General features: G+C 51.1%; 1 protein-coding gene across 1 annotated transcript in view; it reads left to right on the forward strand.

Moving 5' to 3' along the window:
• Positions 1-15,528, forward strand: part of Mylk (myosin light chain kinase) — a 208,183-nt gene that overhangs the window by 121,896 nt on the left and 70,759 nt on the right. The window contains 2 exon segments of the mRNA XM_052740431.1: positions 199-1,355; positions 8,818-8,934. Coding sequence (XP_052596391.1) covers positions 199-1,355; positions 8,818-8,934 — 1,274 coding nt within the window.

Genomic DNA, 15,528 nt, shown 5'->3' on the forward strand with positions numbered 1-15,528 from the left:
CCAACTAGGCAAGTGAGCGCCTCTCACCAATGTTCCCTTCTATAAACACAGCCTGGCCGGCCCCCACGTCCCCTTCCCCCTCCTCCTCCTCCTCTCTACCCTCCGCCCTCAGGGATTTGCTCTCCCCTGACGTCTCTGCCTTACCCAACCCCTTTTCCTCCTGCTACTTTCCCTTTTTCCCCTCACTGGTTGTTGCAGGGGGCGGGAGCCTGCCGGCTGTGAGGGCCTCTGTAGTGGAGGAGTTGGTGCTCATGGTGATGATGGTGACCGTGATGGGACCCTGAGGCCTGGCTGGCCAGCGAGAGGGCAGGGTTGGCCAGAGGAGGAGGACGGAGACGTCGACGACGACAACGTGAGGGGCCTGCTGAAGAGACGGGTGGAGACCAGGCTGCACACCGAAGAGGCCATCCGCCAGCAGGAGGTGGGGCAGTTGGATTTCCGCGACCTCCTGGGAAAGAAGGTGAGCACCAAGACCGTATCTGAAGAAGACCTGAAGGAGATCCCAGCCGAGCAGATGGATTTCCGCGCCAACCTCCAGCGGCAAGTGAAGCCAAAGACCGTGTCCGAGGAGGAGAGGAAGGTGCATAGCCCCCAGCAGGTTGACTTCCGCTCTGTCCTAGCCAAGAAGGGGACGACCCCTAAGACCCCCATTCCGGAGAAGGCGCCACCTCCAAAAGCTGCCACCCCAGACTTTCGCTCGGTGTTAGGTGGCAAGAAGAAATCGCCCACAGAGAACGGCAGTAACAATGCTGGGGAAAGCCCCACACCTGTAGGCAGTACACAGCCAGTTGGGGCCCTGAAACCCACAGGCAATGCCAAGCCTGCTGAGACCCTGAAACCCACAGGCAATGCCAAGCCTGCTGAGACCCTGAAACCCATAGGCAATGCCAAGCCTGCTGAGACCCTGAAACCCATAGGCAATGCCAAGCCTGCTGAGACCCTGAAGCCTGCAGCCAATGCCAAACCCACTGAGACTCCGAGACCCATAGCCAACGCACAGCCTGCGGGGTCCCTGAAACCCATAGGCAATGCACAGCCTACTGAGACCCGAAAGCCCGTGGCCAATGCCAAGCCTGCGGAGACCCTGAAACCAGCTGGGAAAGAAGAACCCAAGGAGGTTAAGAATGATGTGAACTGTAAGAAAGGGCATGCCGGAGCCACAGGCAATGAAAAGAGACCAGAGAGCCAAGGCTCGGCCCCCGTCTTCAAGGAAAAGCTCCGAGACGTCCATGTGGCCGAGGGTGAGAAGCTGCTACTCCAGTGCCAGGTGACCTCTGATCCCCCGGCCACTGTCACCTGGACACTGAATGGAAAGACACTCAAGACCACAAAATTCATCATCCTCTCCCAAGAAGGTAAACGGGGGGTGAGGGTAGGGAAGCTGGGGAGCCTGTACCTACCTGGGTCACTGTCAAAGCATGAAGCTGCAGTCTTCCTGGTGGTCACTTGTAGCCATAGCCTGAGTTGGAATAGCCATCCCTATTCCTACCTCGCTTACAGGATGGGCTCCCAACTGAGGGGCCTTAGCTGTATACATGACTCCACTGTGGGTGAGAGTTGGCTTTCTGATCTGTGGGGTACGTGCTGTGCCTTGGGGTCTGTCTGGCAGAGCCTTCTCCAGAAGGCTCCAGAAGGCACCCCACCCAGGACCCCTGTGAGCAGACCCAGGACCGAGTTGTCCAACATCTCCCCACCCTCGGGAAGAGAGCTATGCTTGCAGACTGGGAACGGGAGGACCTGGAGCTGAGGTCAGCTGGGGGCCCTGAGCCCATTACTAATTAAGAAGTGTTATTTGAGTTTAGGAAACAGTGGGTTGGCGTGCTGGTGTGGAACTCGGGACTGGCGTCAGCAACAGTTCAGTCTTGAGAACATTGTGGGTCTGAAGGGGCCCGTGGGCAAGCCAAACACTCGGCACAGCCCGATGGCCACACTCACGCGGGACAGAGCCTCTCCTTGCTTCCTAATTTGGATGAGACTTTTGTTTGCTGGTGTTTCACATTCTTGGTTGGGGGATGGTGAAAGTCCTGCCACCTATGGCCTTTTGGGCTTTGGAGTTCTCAGATGGGCCAGTTTACACCAGAGAAAATGGGGGTGAGAGGAGATTTATCACCAGCCCCTTGGCATGGTTTACTGTTCTTTTTACATTCATTTATTTATTGTATATCTCTGTATATATGGGGGGGGCGGGGAGGGGGTGACTTGATTGATTATGAATGTGGCCACACTGCCGTGGTACATATGTGCAGGTCAGAACACAACGTGTATGAGTTGGTTCTCTCCCTCCACCGTGTGTGTCCCCTGCAATCAAACTCAGGCGGTCAGGTTGGGCAGCAAACACTTTTACCTGCAGCTGCGTCCCTTACCAGCCCCCAGTGTGTTTTAAGGCATTGTTATCCATCCCAAGTCCTGCCAGGGACTCCTAAGTCAGATAACATCCCACAGCCCACTGAGGTGGATAGCGGAGGGATGGGGTCCTGCCTGAGCTAGAGCTGACCCTAGTGAGTCATGAAGAAGTTCCCAGGATGTGGCATGAGCCCTTGGGGTGCAGAGAACTGTCTTTGCAGAGGCTGAGCGGACAGGTCTTAGCAAATGCCAGTGCACTGACAGGTCAGCCCATTCTTCCCCTCCTCTGTCTCTAGCTATCCTCTGGTCACTCCCTCTCCACCCCCTCTCTCCTCATCCCACAGCTGTCTACCTCCAGAAACCTGGAAGAAGGCATTTGCAGATAGCAGTGTCCTTCCTTGTCCCTTACTCCACAGTTCAGCCAGCTAACCCAGAGGGCCAGAATATACAGAGTCTAAATGTTGAAGGACCAAGAGGCAATCTGGAATTTCTTTCAGCAGAGAGATGGTGTGGCCTTCTGCTAATGTGCTGACACAGTAACTTTTTCACATGGATGTCCCCAGCTGGTCAGAATTCTCCAGAAGATATCTGTCCCCATGTCTGCTAGTTCCATGTCTATGATGTCCACACACTGGAGGTCTTAGGGCCACTGTGGTAGGGTGAGAAGAGCGAGACAGTGGACGCCGCCATCCTCCCCGTTGTCCCCAAGGGCCTCCCTCCCTCACACAAACTGGAAAAGCTTGACCAGGGGTGTTTCCCAGGTCACCGTGTCCAGGGACCTCTCCGGGCAGGATGGAGGACAGCCACCAGCCTGGGACATCTAAGTGATGGAATCCTGCCCAGTACTGTCCATGAGTACATCCACCTCAGGGAAACTGAGGTTCAAACAGTGGTGAAAGTGGCAGTTCCCAAAGCCAGAGCCACCACTGGCCACTTATAGACCATCTGTTCAACTGAGCAGTGTCAGGCAGACCTGATCGGAAAAGTGCTCCTCAGCCACGGGCCACTGACTTCTCTTAGGCCTGGGTGGCTTGGAGTAAACTTTAGAGCAGAGATGTAAGCAACATCTTCGCCTCCCAAAGGGAAGGACTGACATCCTCAGTGACAACAGAGGAAATGCTGGCCAGGCCAGCATGAGAAAAGGGATGGGGGTGGAGTCAGTGGGGAGACTATGGAAAGAGCATTTCAAAGTAAGAATATCTTGTTTACATCAGTTGAACGCCAACGCCACGTAGCATGCCATCCGAGACGTCTTACACTTTCTGTTCACTTCATCCACACTACTAGGGATCTTTCTAACAGAGAGGTTAAGTAAATTGCCCAAGGTTTCACAGCTCTTAAGTCACAGAGCTGGGATTGTAATTCACATAGTTGAGATTTTTATGACTAGACAAAAAAATATCAGGAGACAGGTGGTACCCTAGGCTTTCCAAGTGTCTGGTCTTTTCTCTGTGATGGAGAGAGCAGACCTTGACATGAGCCTCTCTTGCCACAGTGAAGGGGAGAGTGCTTGTCCTCCAGATAACAGCCCCACCTCCCAAGCCTGCACTCACCAAGTCTTTAAGAGGGGTTTTGTCAGGGGGAAGTGCATCTTAGGGCTTATCAGTTGTCAGACACCTATCTGGTCCAGGAAGGCAGCAAGGTGGCCAGGAATCTGCTCCTAGTAGATCTGCCAGAGAGGACATAGGCTCACTATCATAAAACTGTTGGAACAAAGCACTAAGGAAAGGAATGGCAGGTGGGAAAGCCCCTGGCCTCCCTCAGTGCCCAGAAAGTAGGCCAGACCCTGGGTCAGGGAAGCCAGCGGTAGGTGGTCCCTGTAACGGGGATTGGGGCACTAAAGGCCCCAAGCACTGAAGGCTTGCAAATGGGCCTATCTGGACTGGCCAGAGTGGCTTACTTGGCCCTGACTTCAGTCCACATCCTGTCAGAGAACATGTCTAAAAGCAACAGAGAGCCACGCAGGTGAGATGCGGGAGTGAGGAATGCCACACAGGAAGTTGGGTTTTAGGGCCTGTGACTGACTCCAGGCCAGTGGCAAGTATGGAGACTGCTGAAGACATCAGGGGGGATGGTGGCGAGGTCCATCCTGCCAAGGTGAGCACAGCCACAAAGGGAAAGAATCCAGGGCAAGAAGTACAGACATCTGCTATAAAAACCTGTGGCCTGGCTTGAAGGGCAGGGTGATGGCTGGGGCTGGGGAAAGAAGAGGGAGATGGAGCAGACTGAGTGCTCTTGGGCCACAGGGGTGATTTGAGGTGATGAGGAGGGAGAAAGGGTAAGTCCTGCCTTCCTGTCCCCCAGCACCTCTGCACCTCTACCTCTGATTGCACTGTCAATCCCCCCCACCCCCCATCAAGACTCACTTCCTCGAGGATACCTTCTCAGACTCCTGTCACTTTGGTCAAGAGACACCCACATCATCCTTATACACAATCAATATGTGGATTTCAGAGCTGCCACTGCTAGGGAATGCCTGTGTATGTATGGGATGGGAAGGCTCCTCTGCTGAGCCCCAGAGCCGGCAGGACAGGATTACATCCGCCCCACTTAGTGCTGGGGAAATCCCGAGAAGAGGTGTGCTGGCCATTGGTGGGATTTGATCATTTAGTCAATTCTTGGAGGATCAATCAAGTGGAGGTGGTCTTCCTCTTCTGGTACCCAGAGGTGTGGGATGTCTGTGTTCAGGGGACCATCAGCTGGACCTGCCCTCCAGGGACAGGCAGGCCTCCTATTCCAGACCTATCTTGGCTATAGGGATGACCCTGGAGTCTAGGCAGGGTTGAGGTAGCAATAAAAGGGCCTTTATCTCCATGTTTTCTTCCTGCCTCCAGGCTGGGCTTTCCCTAGCAAAACATTTCTCCCAGCCTAGTAATGACGCTTTGTTTTTGTTGCTATTATCAAGAGATGATTCATTTTTAATTGCCTTCAGGGTGGAATCTTATGAAGGCTTTTTCAATCTTGTATAAATTCATCCTACAAATCGTATAGCACCTACTACGTACAAGGCATTAATTATATATAGCACCTTTGCTTGTAGGTAGAATCCATACAAGCAATTATTGTTGGAATTATCTATTTCTTTCTATCTAGAAACGGTCTTATCTTTTTCAGCAATATATATTAATATATATCATTGATGAAATGTTTGTGACCTGGTCTTGCATAGATCCTTCCAGATCACCTGCTATGGAAATACCCTCTGTCATTCAGATAATCTCAACTACTTCTTATTGCCCTTGCATTCCAGACATGGTTACTGCCCTCAGGGCTAGCATGGGAGACAGGAGTGTGATTCAGCAATGGCCTTGAGATAGGCTTTGTGTGTCAGATGCCTGGGGAAGCCCAGGAGAGGTACAGCGAGAGCTGGGGCCTTAGAGGTGGCACAGAGGACACTGTGTCCAAGGAAGGGACCCCAGGTGAGTGACAGTGTTTGTCAGTGCCTACTGGTAGGGCCGGTCAGGGAGGCTTTCGAAATAACCAGGAGCCTCCAGGGCTTCAGGCAACCCCCTGACCCCAGTCCTAGCCCCTTCTATCCCCTCTCCCCACCCACTCAGGAAATGAAAGAGCTGGGGGGGTATCTTCAGTCACAGAAGAGTGACTCCCCCCATCCAGGAGGGTCTCTTGACAGAGCTCCTGCTGAACCACTCAGTGGATTTCAGCTTCCCATCCCCCGCCTCACTCCTTCTCAATACTCCCTACCAGGCTGACAGGCTGAGGCTTCCAAAAAAAAAAAAAAAAAAAAATGCTGGGAAACAGTTTTCTTCTGGAGGTCAAGAATGAGCCGTCCCACAGGAAATACCAGATTCTTCATCTGGGGTGGCCAGCCTCCAGCCTGCCCAGTCTTCTTCCAGCCCAGGGATGCACGTGGCCATGGCTAAGCTCTGCTGGGGCCTTGGAGGGCTGGGAAGAAAGGTGGGCTCTTGTTCAAATAGGCCACTGCGCGTCAGACTACTTCTACTGTATCTGTCATTTAAGTGTCAGGCCACACGCAGCCAAATGTGGGACCAAAATGTGAAACAAACAAACCCACAAACAAAACAACAACAACAAAAAATAAACGGGTTATGAAACAGGGTATAACTTGGGGATGGGGGAATGGACTATGTCCTCCCAGACCAGGGAACTTCAGAGGTGGGTGGGTTTTTTCTGAGCCTTGTCTTCAGGCCAGGGGTCATTCTACCATCCTCCTCCCCACCCAGATGGAGGGAATGAATAGCTGCCCTCACTCCCCTGTCCCTGTGCCTCCCAATTGTTACTCCCATGCCAGACTTAAATCCTTTCTGTTGCGGTTGGGAAGATATATATGGTGGCCCATTGCCCTCCCCATGGAAAGTCAGAGTGAGACCTGTTCAAGAGCTGGAGCCGGGGGGAAGGGGAAACACAGATCAGCTGCGCTACCCCACGAAACAGTGTGGCCTTTTCAACTCTCCAGCCTGGGTATGGTGCTCTGGGCCCAGTTCATGCTATCCTTGTTCTCTCCGTTTCCTGCCGTCAGCTTTGTCTAACCATGTAACGGAGCAGGAGGGGAGGTAGTGATTGGTTACACTTTTGAGTTCCAAACTTCCCCCTGGGAATAGTGCCCATCTTGTCCTCCACTCCAATACACCTGGGATGCACACAGCTGCCCTCCCATACACCTGGGATGCACACAGCTGCCCTCCCACATACCTGGGATGCACACAGCTGCCCTCCCACACACCTGGGATGCACACAGCTGCCCTCCCATACACCTGGGATGCACACAGCTGCCCTCCCATACACCTGGGATGCACACAGCTGCCCTCCCATACACCTGGGATGCACACAGCTGCCCTCCCATACACCTGGGATGCACACAGCTGCCCTCCCAGGGCCAGTGGCCTGGGGGATGTAGGGAATGGGTAGCTTACAGGCAGCGGGACGGACATGGCTCTGCTCTGCCCTTCCCTTGGGATGGCTGTTGCACTGACATGCGTAGCTTGAGCAGGATGCCATGCTGTAGGCTTGTTTACGTGTCTCCAGGTAGGACCTAGCAGATGGTTGCACCCCTGACTGGCCAGGCTGGGATGATCCCCCACTCACCCACCCAAGGATGATCCAAGAGACCTGATCAGTCTGGGGATGAGAGAACTGGATGGGGAAGGAATGGATCCCTGAGCTCCTGTATGTGCTCAGCCTGCCTTCCCCCTGTCCAGCTATGGGCCGCCGGAGGTGTTTCTTATGCAAGGGTAACCCACGCGGGCTGTAAGGAAAGAGGCCATCCTCACCCCTCCTGAGGGGCCAGACGGTCCAACCCTGTAAGAAGGCTGCCTCAGGAGTCTCTCCTCTGGCCTAGTACCCCTCGTCGGCTTGTTCTTCAGCCGTAACTCTTCCTGAAAAGCCTTTTGCCACAGTCACACACCAGAGCCACTACCTTCTCACAGGAGATCATCCCAAGGGCCCGTGTCTGTGTTGGACAAGGGTTCCCACCCTCTCCTGCTCTCCTGATCACTCAAAACCCCCTTTCTTATCTTGGGCTGATGAGATGTTTCAGTGGGAACATGTGCCTGCCACCAAGCCTGATGACCTAAGTTTAATCCCAGGCACCCACATGTTGGAAGGAGAGAACCTCCTGAAAGCTGTCTTCAGACCTCCATACACACATTTATTGGGGAGTTGTTTGTTTATCAGTTTTGGGGTTTTTCGAGACAAGGTTTCTCTGTGTCACAGCCTTGAATGTCCTGAAACTCACTCTGTAGAACAGGCTGACCTCGAACTCACAGAGATTCGCCTGCCTCTGCCTCCCGAGTGCTGGGATTCCAGGCCTATGCCACCACTGCCTGGCCAAACACATTTTTGTTTTGTTTTGTTTTGTTTTTTCTAAAAACTCCTATTTTTTTTTTTTTTTTTTTTTTTTGGTTTTTCGAGACAGGGTTTCTCTGTGTAGCTTTGCGCCTTTTCCTGGGACTCACTTGGTAGCCCAGGCTGGCCTCGAACTCACAGAGATCCGCCTGGCTCTGCCTCCCGAGTGCTGGGATTAAAGGCGTGCGCCACCACCGCCCGGCTTTAAAAACTCCTTTAACCAAGCAGTATCCCCCAGCATCACTGCTAGGTGACTTCTCCCTGGCCACTGTCCCCAGGAGACTGTACCTGGCTCCTTTTGCTCTGTGTAAGGGGCAGGCCATGCCCATCTGCTCTCCCACACACACACCCCCGCTGCCACCTTCTTTCCACTGACTAAGGTTACTTCTCTCTTTCTGCAGCTTCCTAAAAGGGCCCTCCAGTGGGGGAGGGATCCTGGAGGAGTTGATTAGGAATTAGCCTCTTTTGGAGTAGGTTATCAACAGAGTTTGAAGATTCAGAGAGGAGAGAGCCAAATTCTCAGCTGGCCTCTGCTCTTGGATTCTGAGAAGGGGCTTGTAAAGACACCTTCTGTGCTCCAGATACCAGGGCAGGGACTGCACCCTTACCTGGTCCTTTACAGCCTTTCCTGTTCTCTCTCCCCATCCCCAGGCTCACTCTTCTCCATCTCCATCGAGAAGGCACTGCCTGAGGACAGGGGCTTGTACAAGTGTGTAGCCAAGAACAGCGCGGGCCAGGCGGAGTGCTCCTGCCAAGTCACTGTGGAGGGTAAGTCATGCTTATCCTTTGCTACCACATAGGGCCCGGCTCTCAGCCCCTTCTACTTCTGAATGCACCCCCACCTTCCAAATTGTCCCCAGCCTTACTTCAGCATTCATTTGGTGAGACTCAAGCCATCTTCTTGAGGAGAGAGAGAGAGAGAGAGAGAGAGAGAGAGAGAGAGAGAGAGGGAGGGAGGAAGTGACAGCCTCACCTTGATTACTTGATTGCCCACATAGCCTCTTCCTGTATCCTCTAGCCAGGAAGAAGGGCTGTACACCTTCCCCTCCCCTCCCAGTCCTGACCTCCACACCCAGAACCTTCTGGGCAAGGAAGCCGGGCACAAGGGCACCAGCAGGAGAAAGGACACACCCACAGGAAAATGACTACAAGTATTTGACAAACCACAGCCAACAAGTGTGTAGAGTGCTGGTGCACAGACCCACTGAGGGGCCTGGGCCTGAGGAGGGAGCTGAGCGTGCAAGCGTCCTCCTCCTGGAGAAGGTGAGTCAGGCTGAGGTGGGGGAGAGAGGAGAACAGGTCTTCTGCCAAAAGCAAACACGACAGAAAGAGACAGAAAGACGAGAGAGGAGAAGCAGGAGAGAGGGAGAGACCCGGAGGAGTGTGGAGTTCCCCAACTCAGGAAGGGGCAAGGCCCAGTAGGAACCCCAGCCCCAATCCTGCAGGACTTTCAACCCAGTGCCTCTGTTCTTTGTATTTTCATACTTTCCTGGAAATGTCTAAAAAGGTATTGTGTGAAAACAGCTTCTTGCCCTTGAAATGCCTGCTTAATAACCGTCAGTAAGATGTCAAAAACTGGTGTCCAAATAAGGCATCTGGAAGAACAGCTTCCTTGTTCTGGCTCCTGAGTCTGATCGCTCTAGTCCTGAAATCTTAACCTGTTTTTTTTTTTTTGCCATCCCACAAGTTGGAGAGTCTTTATCCTCACTCCTGATTTCATAAACCCCCCTTCCTGGTCGCAAAGCAGAGATCTGGGGTACACAGTAAATGGGAGAAAAGATGAGGTGTCTTCTAAAGGAAAATATCTTTTGAAGACACACAATTGCAAAGTAAATTAAATAGTTCCTAGAAAATAAAATCTGACAGTGAATGAGTAACTTAGGAATGACTTTCTAGGAGTGACCTTCTCGCAGGATCTGCCTCTGAGGAAGTAGCTCTGGTGGGTCAGGGTTCAAGGTCAACCCAGGTGCATGCCGTGAGGCTCCTGCTTACTCCTGGTGTGCGTCACCTCCCTGTCACCACCTCGGTTCCAGTCCCGCTGCCCTCCGTCCAGGTGGTGCCTGCCTGGAAACTGATTTCTAACTGCCCCACTGCGGCTTAGGGGCCATTCCTCCTGTCCGTAAGTGGCAGTCTGCTAATGAGGTTATCTGCTTTTGAAACCCCTGGCCTCTTGAGCTCCTATGTACACAGCGAGCTGCAGGCAAGAGAGCAATTTGTTCTCCTTATCTGTCCAGTGTCAGCACCTTTTCCAGATTTGTTTGCAAAGTGCAATTTCCTTTTCCCTTGCACAACGTCGTTAGGAGGTTTTGTTTGGTTTGGGTTTTTTTTTTTTCTTCTTTTTTCTGTTTAGGGGACTCATTCATTCTGCAACTTAAGAGGTTCTGTTTGCCGAGGAGGTGTGCTGAGAAGCTTCATTGTCCCCACTGACCTCATGATGGCTATCATTTCTCTCCAGTTCCTTCCAAGTCAGAATTTGGCCCCTGGCTACAGAGTAGGACCCGGGTCTTGGAAGGACAGCTAGAAGAGAGACAGGAGAGGCCCCAGCTGAGATAACAGAAGTGAGGCCCGGTTAATTGGACGTGGTCTGGTTTTGTTTGCAGATAGGAAGGAGGGCAGCCTTCTTTCCCAGTCTCACTCTCCATAGCCCTTGCTGTCGTACTTGGAGATGTGTCCATGTCATCCGTTAGATGAGCTCCTTGCCACACTTGGCTCTCCCTTCCCACCAGGAGCCACTGCCAGGCACACACTGAAGGACTGCGGGCTCTTGAACCCACCACCTCCCGGCAGCTTTCTGCCTCCTTTGGGTTGGTGGTGTGGCCAAGCTGAGTGACCGCCCGTCTTTGGACCTTCTCTCAGCTTTTTCCCGTCCCCAGGATATGGTGCTCAGAGATCTCAGTAGATCTGACCCCCCTTCACGGTTGCTGACGTCGGAGTTATGTGTGGCAAGAGCGTCTCTCTAAAAAGCGGGATCCATGGTTTCAGTCAGATTCTCAAAAAGCGTTGGTGTGTGCCACCTTGGATTATGAGTGCTAGGGAGGCTGAGGCAACGGGATCACAAGTTCAAGACGAGCATGAGAGACTGTCTCAAGGAAGAAATACAGATATGGAAAAGAAGGAAGGGAGGGAGGGAGAAGACATTTGCCCTTAGGAGTAGCTAGCCATGGTTGAATTTTCATCAGTGAAAATCCATCTGCTGTAGCTGCCTGCCTGATCTCTGGGTAGAGGCAGTCCTGCGTCCCTCCCAGAGGACAGTGAGGTCCCTCTCTATTGTGCTGACTTCAGGATAGCCTTCCTGCTGTCACTCAGCAGGACTGACCACGCCCAATTTAAGACTTCAATTTAAGAATGCATTTCAAGATTTCACAAACAGGAATCCTGTTGGGCTCAGATGTGTTCTATTTTCTTCCTTCCTGCCTTCCCTCCCTCCCTCCCTCCCCTCCCTCCCTCCCTCCCTCCCTCCCTCCCTCCTTCCTGGCTTCCCTCCCTCCTTTTCCCTTCCCTTCCTCCTCCTCCTCTTCTTCTTCTTTTTTTTTGTTTTTTTTAATAGTTCAAATTTTTCTTTTATCTTTTAAATTAATTAATTTATTTATTTTTCTATTATCAGTTTGATACAGTATAAATTCTTATCTTTTTTTTTTTTTTTTGGTTTTTCGAGACAGGGTTTCTCTGTGTAGCTTTGTGCCTTTCCTGGGACTCACTTGGTAGCCCAGGCTGGCCTTGAACTCACAGAGATCCTCCTGGTTCTGCCTCCCGAGTGCTGGGATTAAAGGCGTGCGCCACCACCGCCCGGCTAAATTCTTATCTTAATAGTGAAATGTTTCATTGAGGCTTGCTCAGTAATTGAGTAAAACCAAAACTTATTATAAGCCACAGTCATCCTAGGGTCCCCCGTGCTATATATATAGCCTCCATGGTTCTGTGGGTTGTAGTCTGATTGTTCTTTACTTTATATCTAGAATCCACTTATGAGTGAGTACATACCATGTTTGTCCTTCTGGGTTTGGGTTACCTCACTCAGGATGATTTTTTCTAGTTCCATCCGTTTGCCTGCAAATTTCATGCTGTCATTGTTTTTCTCTGCTGAGTAGTACTCCATTGTGTATATATACCACATTTTCTTAATCCATTCTTCAGTTGATGGGCATCTAGGTTGTTTCCAGGTTCTGGCTATTACAAATAGTGCTGCTATGAACATAGTTGAGCATGTATCTTTGTGGTATGAATCAGCATTCCTTGGTTATATGCCCAAGAGTGTGGTATGGCTGGGTCTTGAGGTAGTTCGATTCCTAATTTTCTGAGAAACCGCCATACTGATTCTTCTTTTAACTTGTTGCTCAAGACAGAGTTTCTATGTGTGGCCCTGGCTGTCCTGGAACTTACTCTGACAAGGCTGGCCTTGAACTCGGAGATCTTCCTGCCTCTGCTTCCGGAGTGCTAGGCATGTGTCACCATGCTTGGCAAGTGTTCTGTTTCTTATAAGGCAGGAAGGGGTAACCTACAGAATGCAGCATGTCTGGCTATTAAGAGCATTACATTGGGACATTTGCCTATGAAAACAGGTATTTGTGCTCTTTGTTGACTGTGGTCATATCACCCTTCCTTCCAAACTCAGCCAGAAGGTAGGTGTCAACTTGTCCCATCCAAAAGGTTACTGAGCCTATGATGGGTAGAACTTGCCAAAAAAACAAAACAAAACAAACAAACAAAAACAAAGCAAAACAAAAAGAAACAAAAAACCACATCTATGAGGAAAGTAGCTTTTATTTTTTTTATTTTTCAGAGGTCAATTTAAAGATTTATTTATTATGTATACAGCATGTGTGCCTGCATGCCAGAAGAGGGCACCAGATCTCGTTACAGATGGTTGTGAGCCACCACGTGGTTGCTGGGAATTGAACTCAGGACCTCTGGAAGAGCAGTCAGTGCTCTTAACCTCTGAGCCATCTCTCCAGCCCCGGAAAGTAGCTTTTAATACCTGCTGTGGCCAGAGACTTTTGTACTTCATCTTTTCGGTTTCTGCAGCAGGGGGCAGGCTACCTTTCCCACTGAGCAAACAGGTACAGGAAAGACTGACAAGAAGCACCAGGCTGAAGCTCCGCCCAGTAAATTACAATAGACATTGTCCTGATAGAACTCAAGGTGTGTCTGGTCCTGGGGCCTCCCAGACCTTTCCCAGCTGATTCAGGTTAGGGAATTTGCATGCCAAGACACCGGGAGACCTTGACATCCATTATTGCTAGCCCTCTGCTGGGAAGTCACTTCTACTCAAGGGCCATTCATTCCTATGATTCCCTCCCAGCTCAGGCCTCCTTCCTCAGGCACCCTAGCCAAAGCACTCAGCCTTATCTTCAGGGAGAGTAGGGCTTCACAGCCACAAAAGACCATGCATCTTGGTGTAGGGGAACACGTATCAGTGGTACCCATACTATCATTCATTCATTCATTCAACAAATATTTAGGTCTGCACCCTGCCAGGCAAAGCTCAAGGAGCTGGTGTTTGGACTTGACTTTTGTGTGTATGCGTGCATGCAAATGCACACACAAACACTTAAGCAATACCGTGTGGTGTGGGGAAAGCACAGCCAGGTGGTGGGGAAGGGACCACTGCTTCAGAAAAGGTTTGCTGAGGACTTTGGGTAGAATGAACATTTGAGCAGAGACCTGCAAGGAGCGAGGGAAGGAGTTCTAGAAGTAAGAGAAAAGAGGTGAGGGCGGGGGGGAAGCAAGAGAAAAGCACAGTGAGACTGTGCTGCTTGTGGGCAGTGTGGGGAGAAGCAGCAGCAGCAGGCTGGTGGGCCAAGCACCAGATACAGAGTGCCAGGAATCCAGGCTAAAGCGGGCCAGGCACCAGGGCCGCAGGGAAGTATGAACTGGAACAGGAAACCAGGTTTCAGTCTAGTGTATTGGGACAACACCAGATGCTTGTGAAGGCTCACTCAGGCATCTTCATGGTGAGCAGACGTAGGGTGCATAAGGAAGAGAGCAGGGAGGCCAGCTGCAGGACATGATGGCTTTTAGACTTGGTGGAGTAGATAGAAGTGGTGGGATTTGTCATCTGGTTTGATTTGGAGATGATAGGAGTGGCTGACAGTTTGGATCTGGAGAGGTAGAGAGCAGACTTGGAGAGGGGCCAGTACTCTGACTTGTTAAATCTAGGCTTTCGTGGAGGAATAAGGGTCAGTGGTGATGCTACCTACTTAAGTCAAAACGTGGAGGCCAGGGGACCATCAAGAGTTCCATGCATATGAAGATAAAAATGCCCAGGAGGCAGCTCCAGAGATGAACTGGAGCTGAGGGACTGAAAATGGAACATGGAGTGGAACCCACACGTAGAGATCATGGAGTGCCTTGGGATTGAAGGAGCTCCTGACGTGGATGTGACTGAAAACCAGAGGGAGATGAGAGTACAGCACTGAGAGGTAGAGGCAGCTCAGGGGTCTGCAAAGGAGACTGGAATGAATGGCCCCGAGAAGAGAAAAAGTCCGGAACAGAGATAGCCCAGAAGCCGAATGGTCAGGAGTCTAGAGAGGAAAGAATGACCAATGAGTCCGATGCTACCACTGAGGCAGCTCAGCTTGATTGATTTAATGACTATTGGAAAGAACAATGCAGAGACCATTAGTGACCTTGACAAGAGGGACTCAGAAGAGTGACAGGTGGTATCAGTTTCATTTAATACCTAGAGACTGAGTCACCTGCTCAGGTCACCTCGTTGGGTAGGAATCTGAACCCAAGTGCTTGCTCCCAACTGCTGTGGTCACCTGACTGTTGCTGAGTAGACTCTGACCTGCCTTGGTCTAAGTCCTGGCATGTTCCTTAATCCTCTCCTGCTTTCAGTTTTATTCTTTAAATCTTCACATGCATCCAGTTAGTATTAGGTTGAACTGAATCAAACTGCTGTTTTTATAAAACACTTAATAGCCTGAGACCAGAGGATTGTGTTGAGTTTAAGACTAGCCTGGATTGTGTGGCAAGTTCTAGCCAACCTTGGCTACTGGATGAGAGTTTGTCTCCCAAATAAGGAAAGAAAGAGGGGGTAGAGAGAGGGAGGTTGGTGTAGTTAGTTGTTTTTACTCTTTATTCTTTGAGGGGCCCACCACCCAGCTCCCAAATAAATCACACTTGGGGGCTCATTCTTTCTTATGAATGCCCCACCTTAGCTTGGCTTATTTCTAGCCAGCTTTTCTTAACTTAAATTATCCTGGCTACTTGTGGCTCTGGGCTTTTTCCTTTTCTTACATCTATAGATCTTACTTTCACTCTTACTCCATCCATGGATGGTTGTGTAGCTGGGTGGCTAGCCCCTTGCGTCCTCCTCTTTTTCTCGATCTTCTTTGTCTCCCGGATTTCTCCTTCTATATA

This window comes from Peromyscus californicus, unplaced genomic scaffold, assembly GCF_007827085.1.
Source record: "Peromyscus californicus insignis strain IS unplaced genomic scaffold, ASM782708v3 Scaffold_16__1_contigs__length_79575227, whole genome shotgun sequence".
Classification (NCBI taxonomy): domain Eukaryota; kingdom Metazoa; phylum Chordata; class Mammalia; order Rodentia; family Cricetidae; genus Peromyscus; species Peromyscus californicus.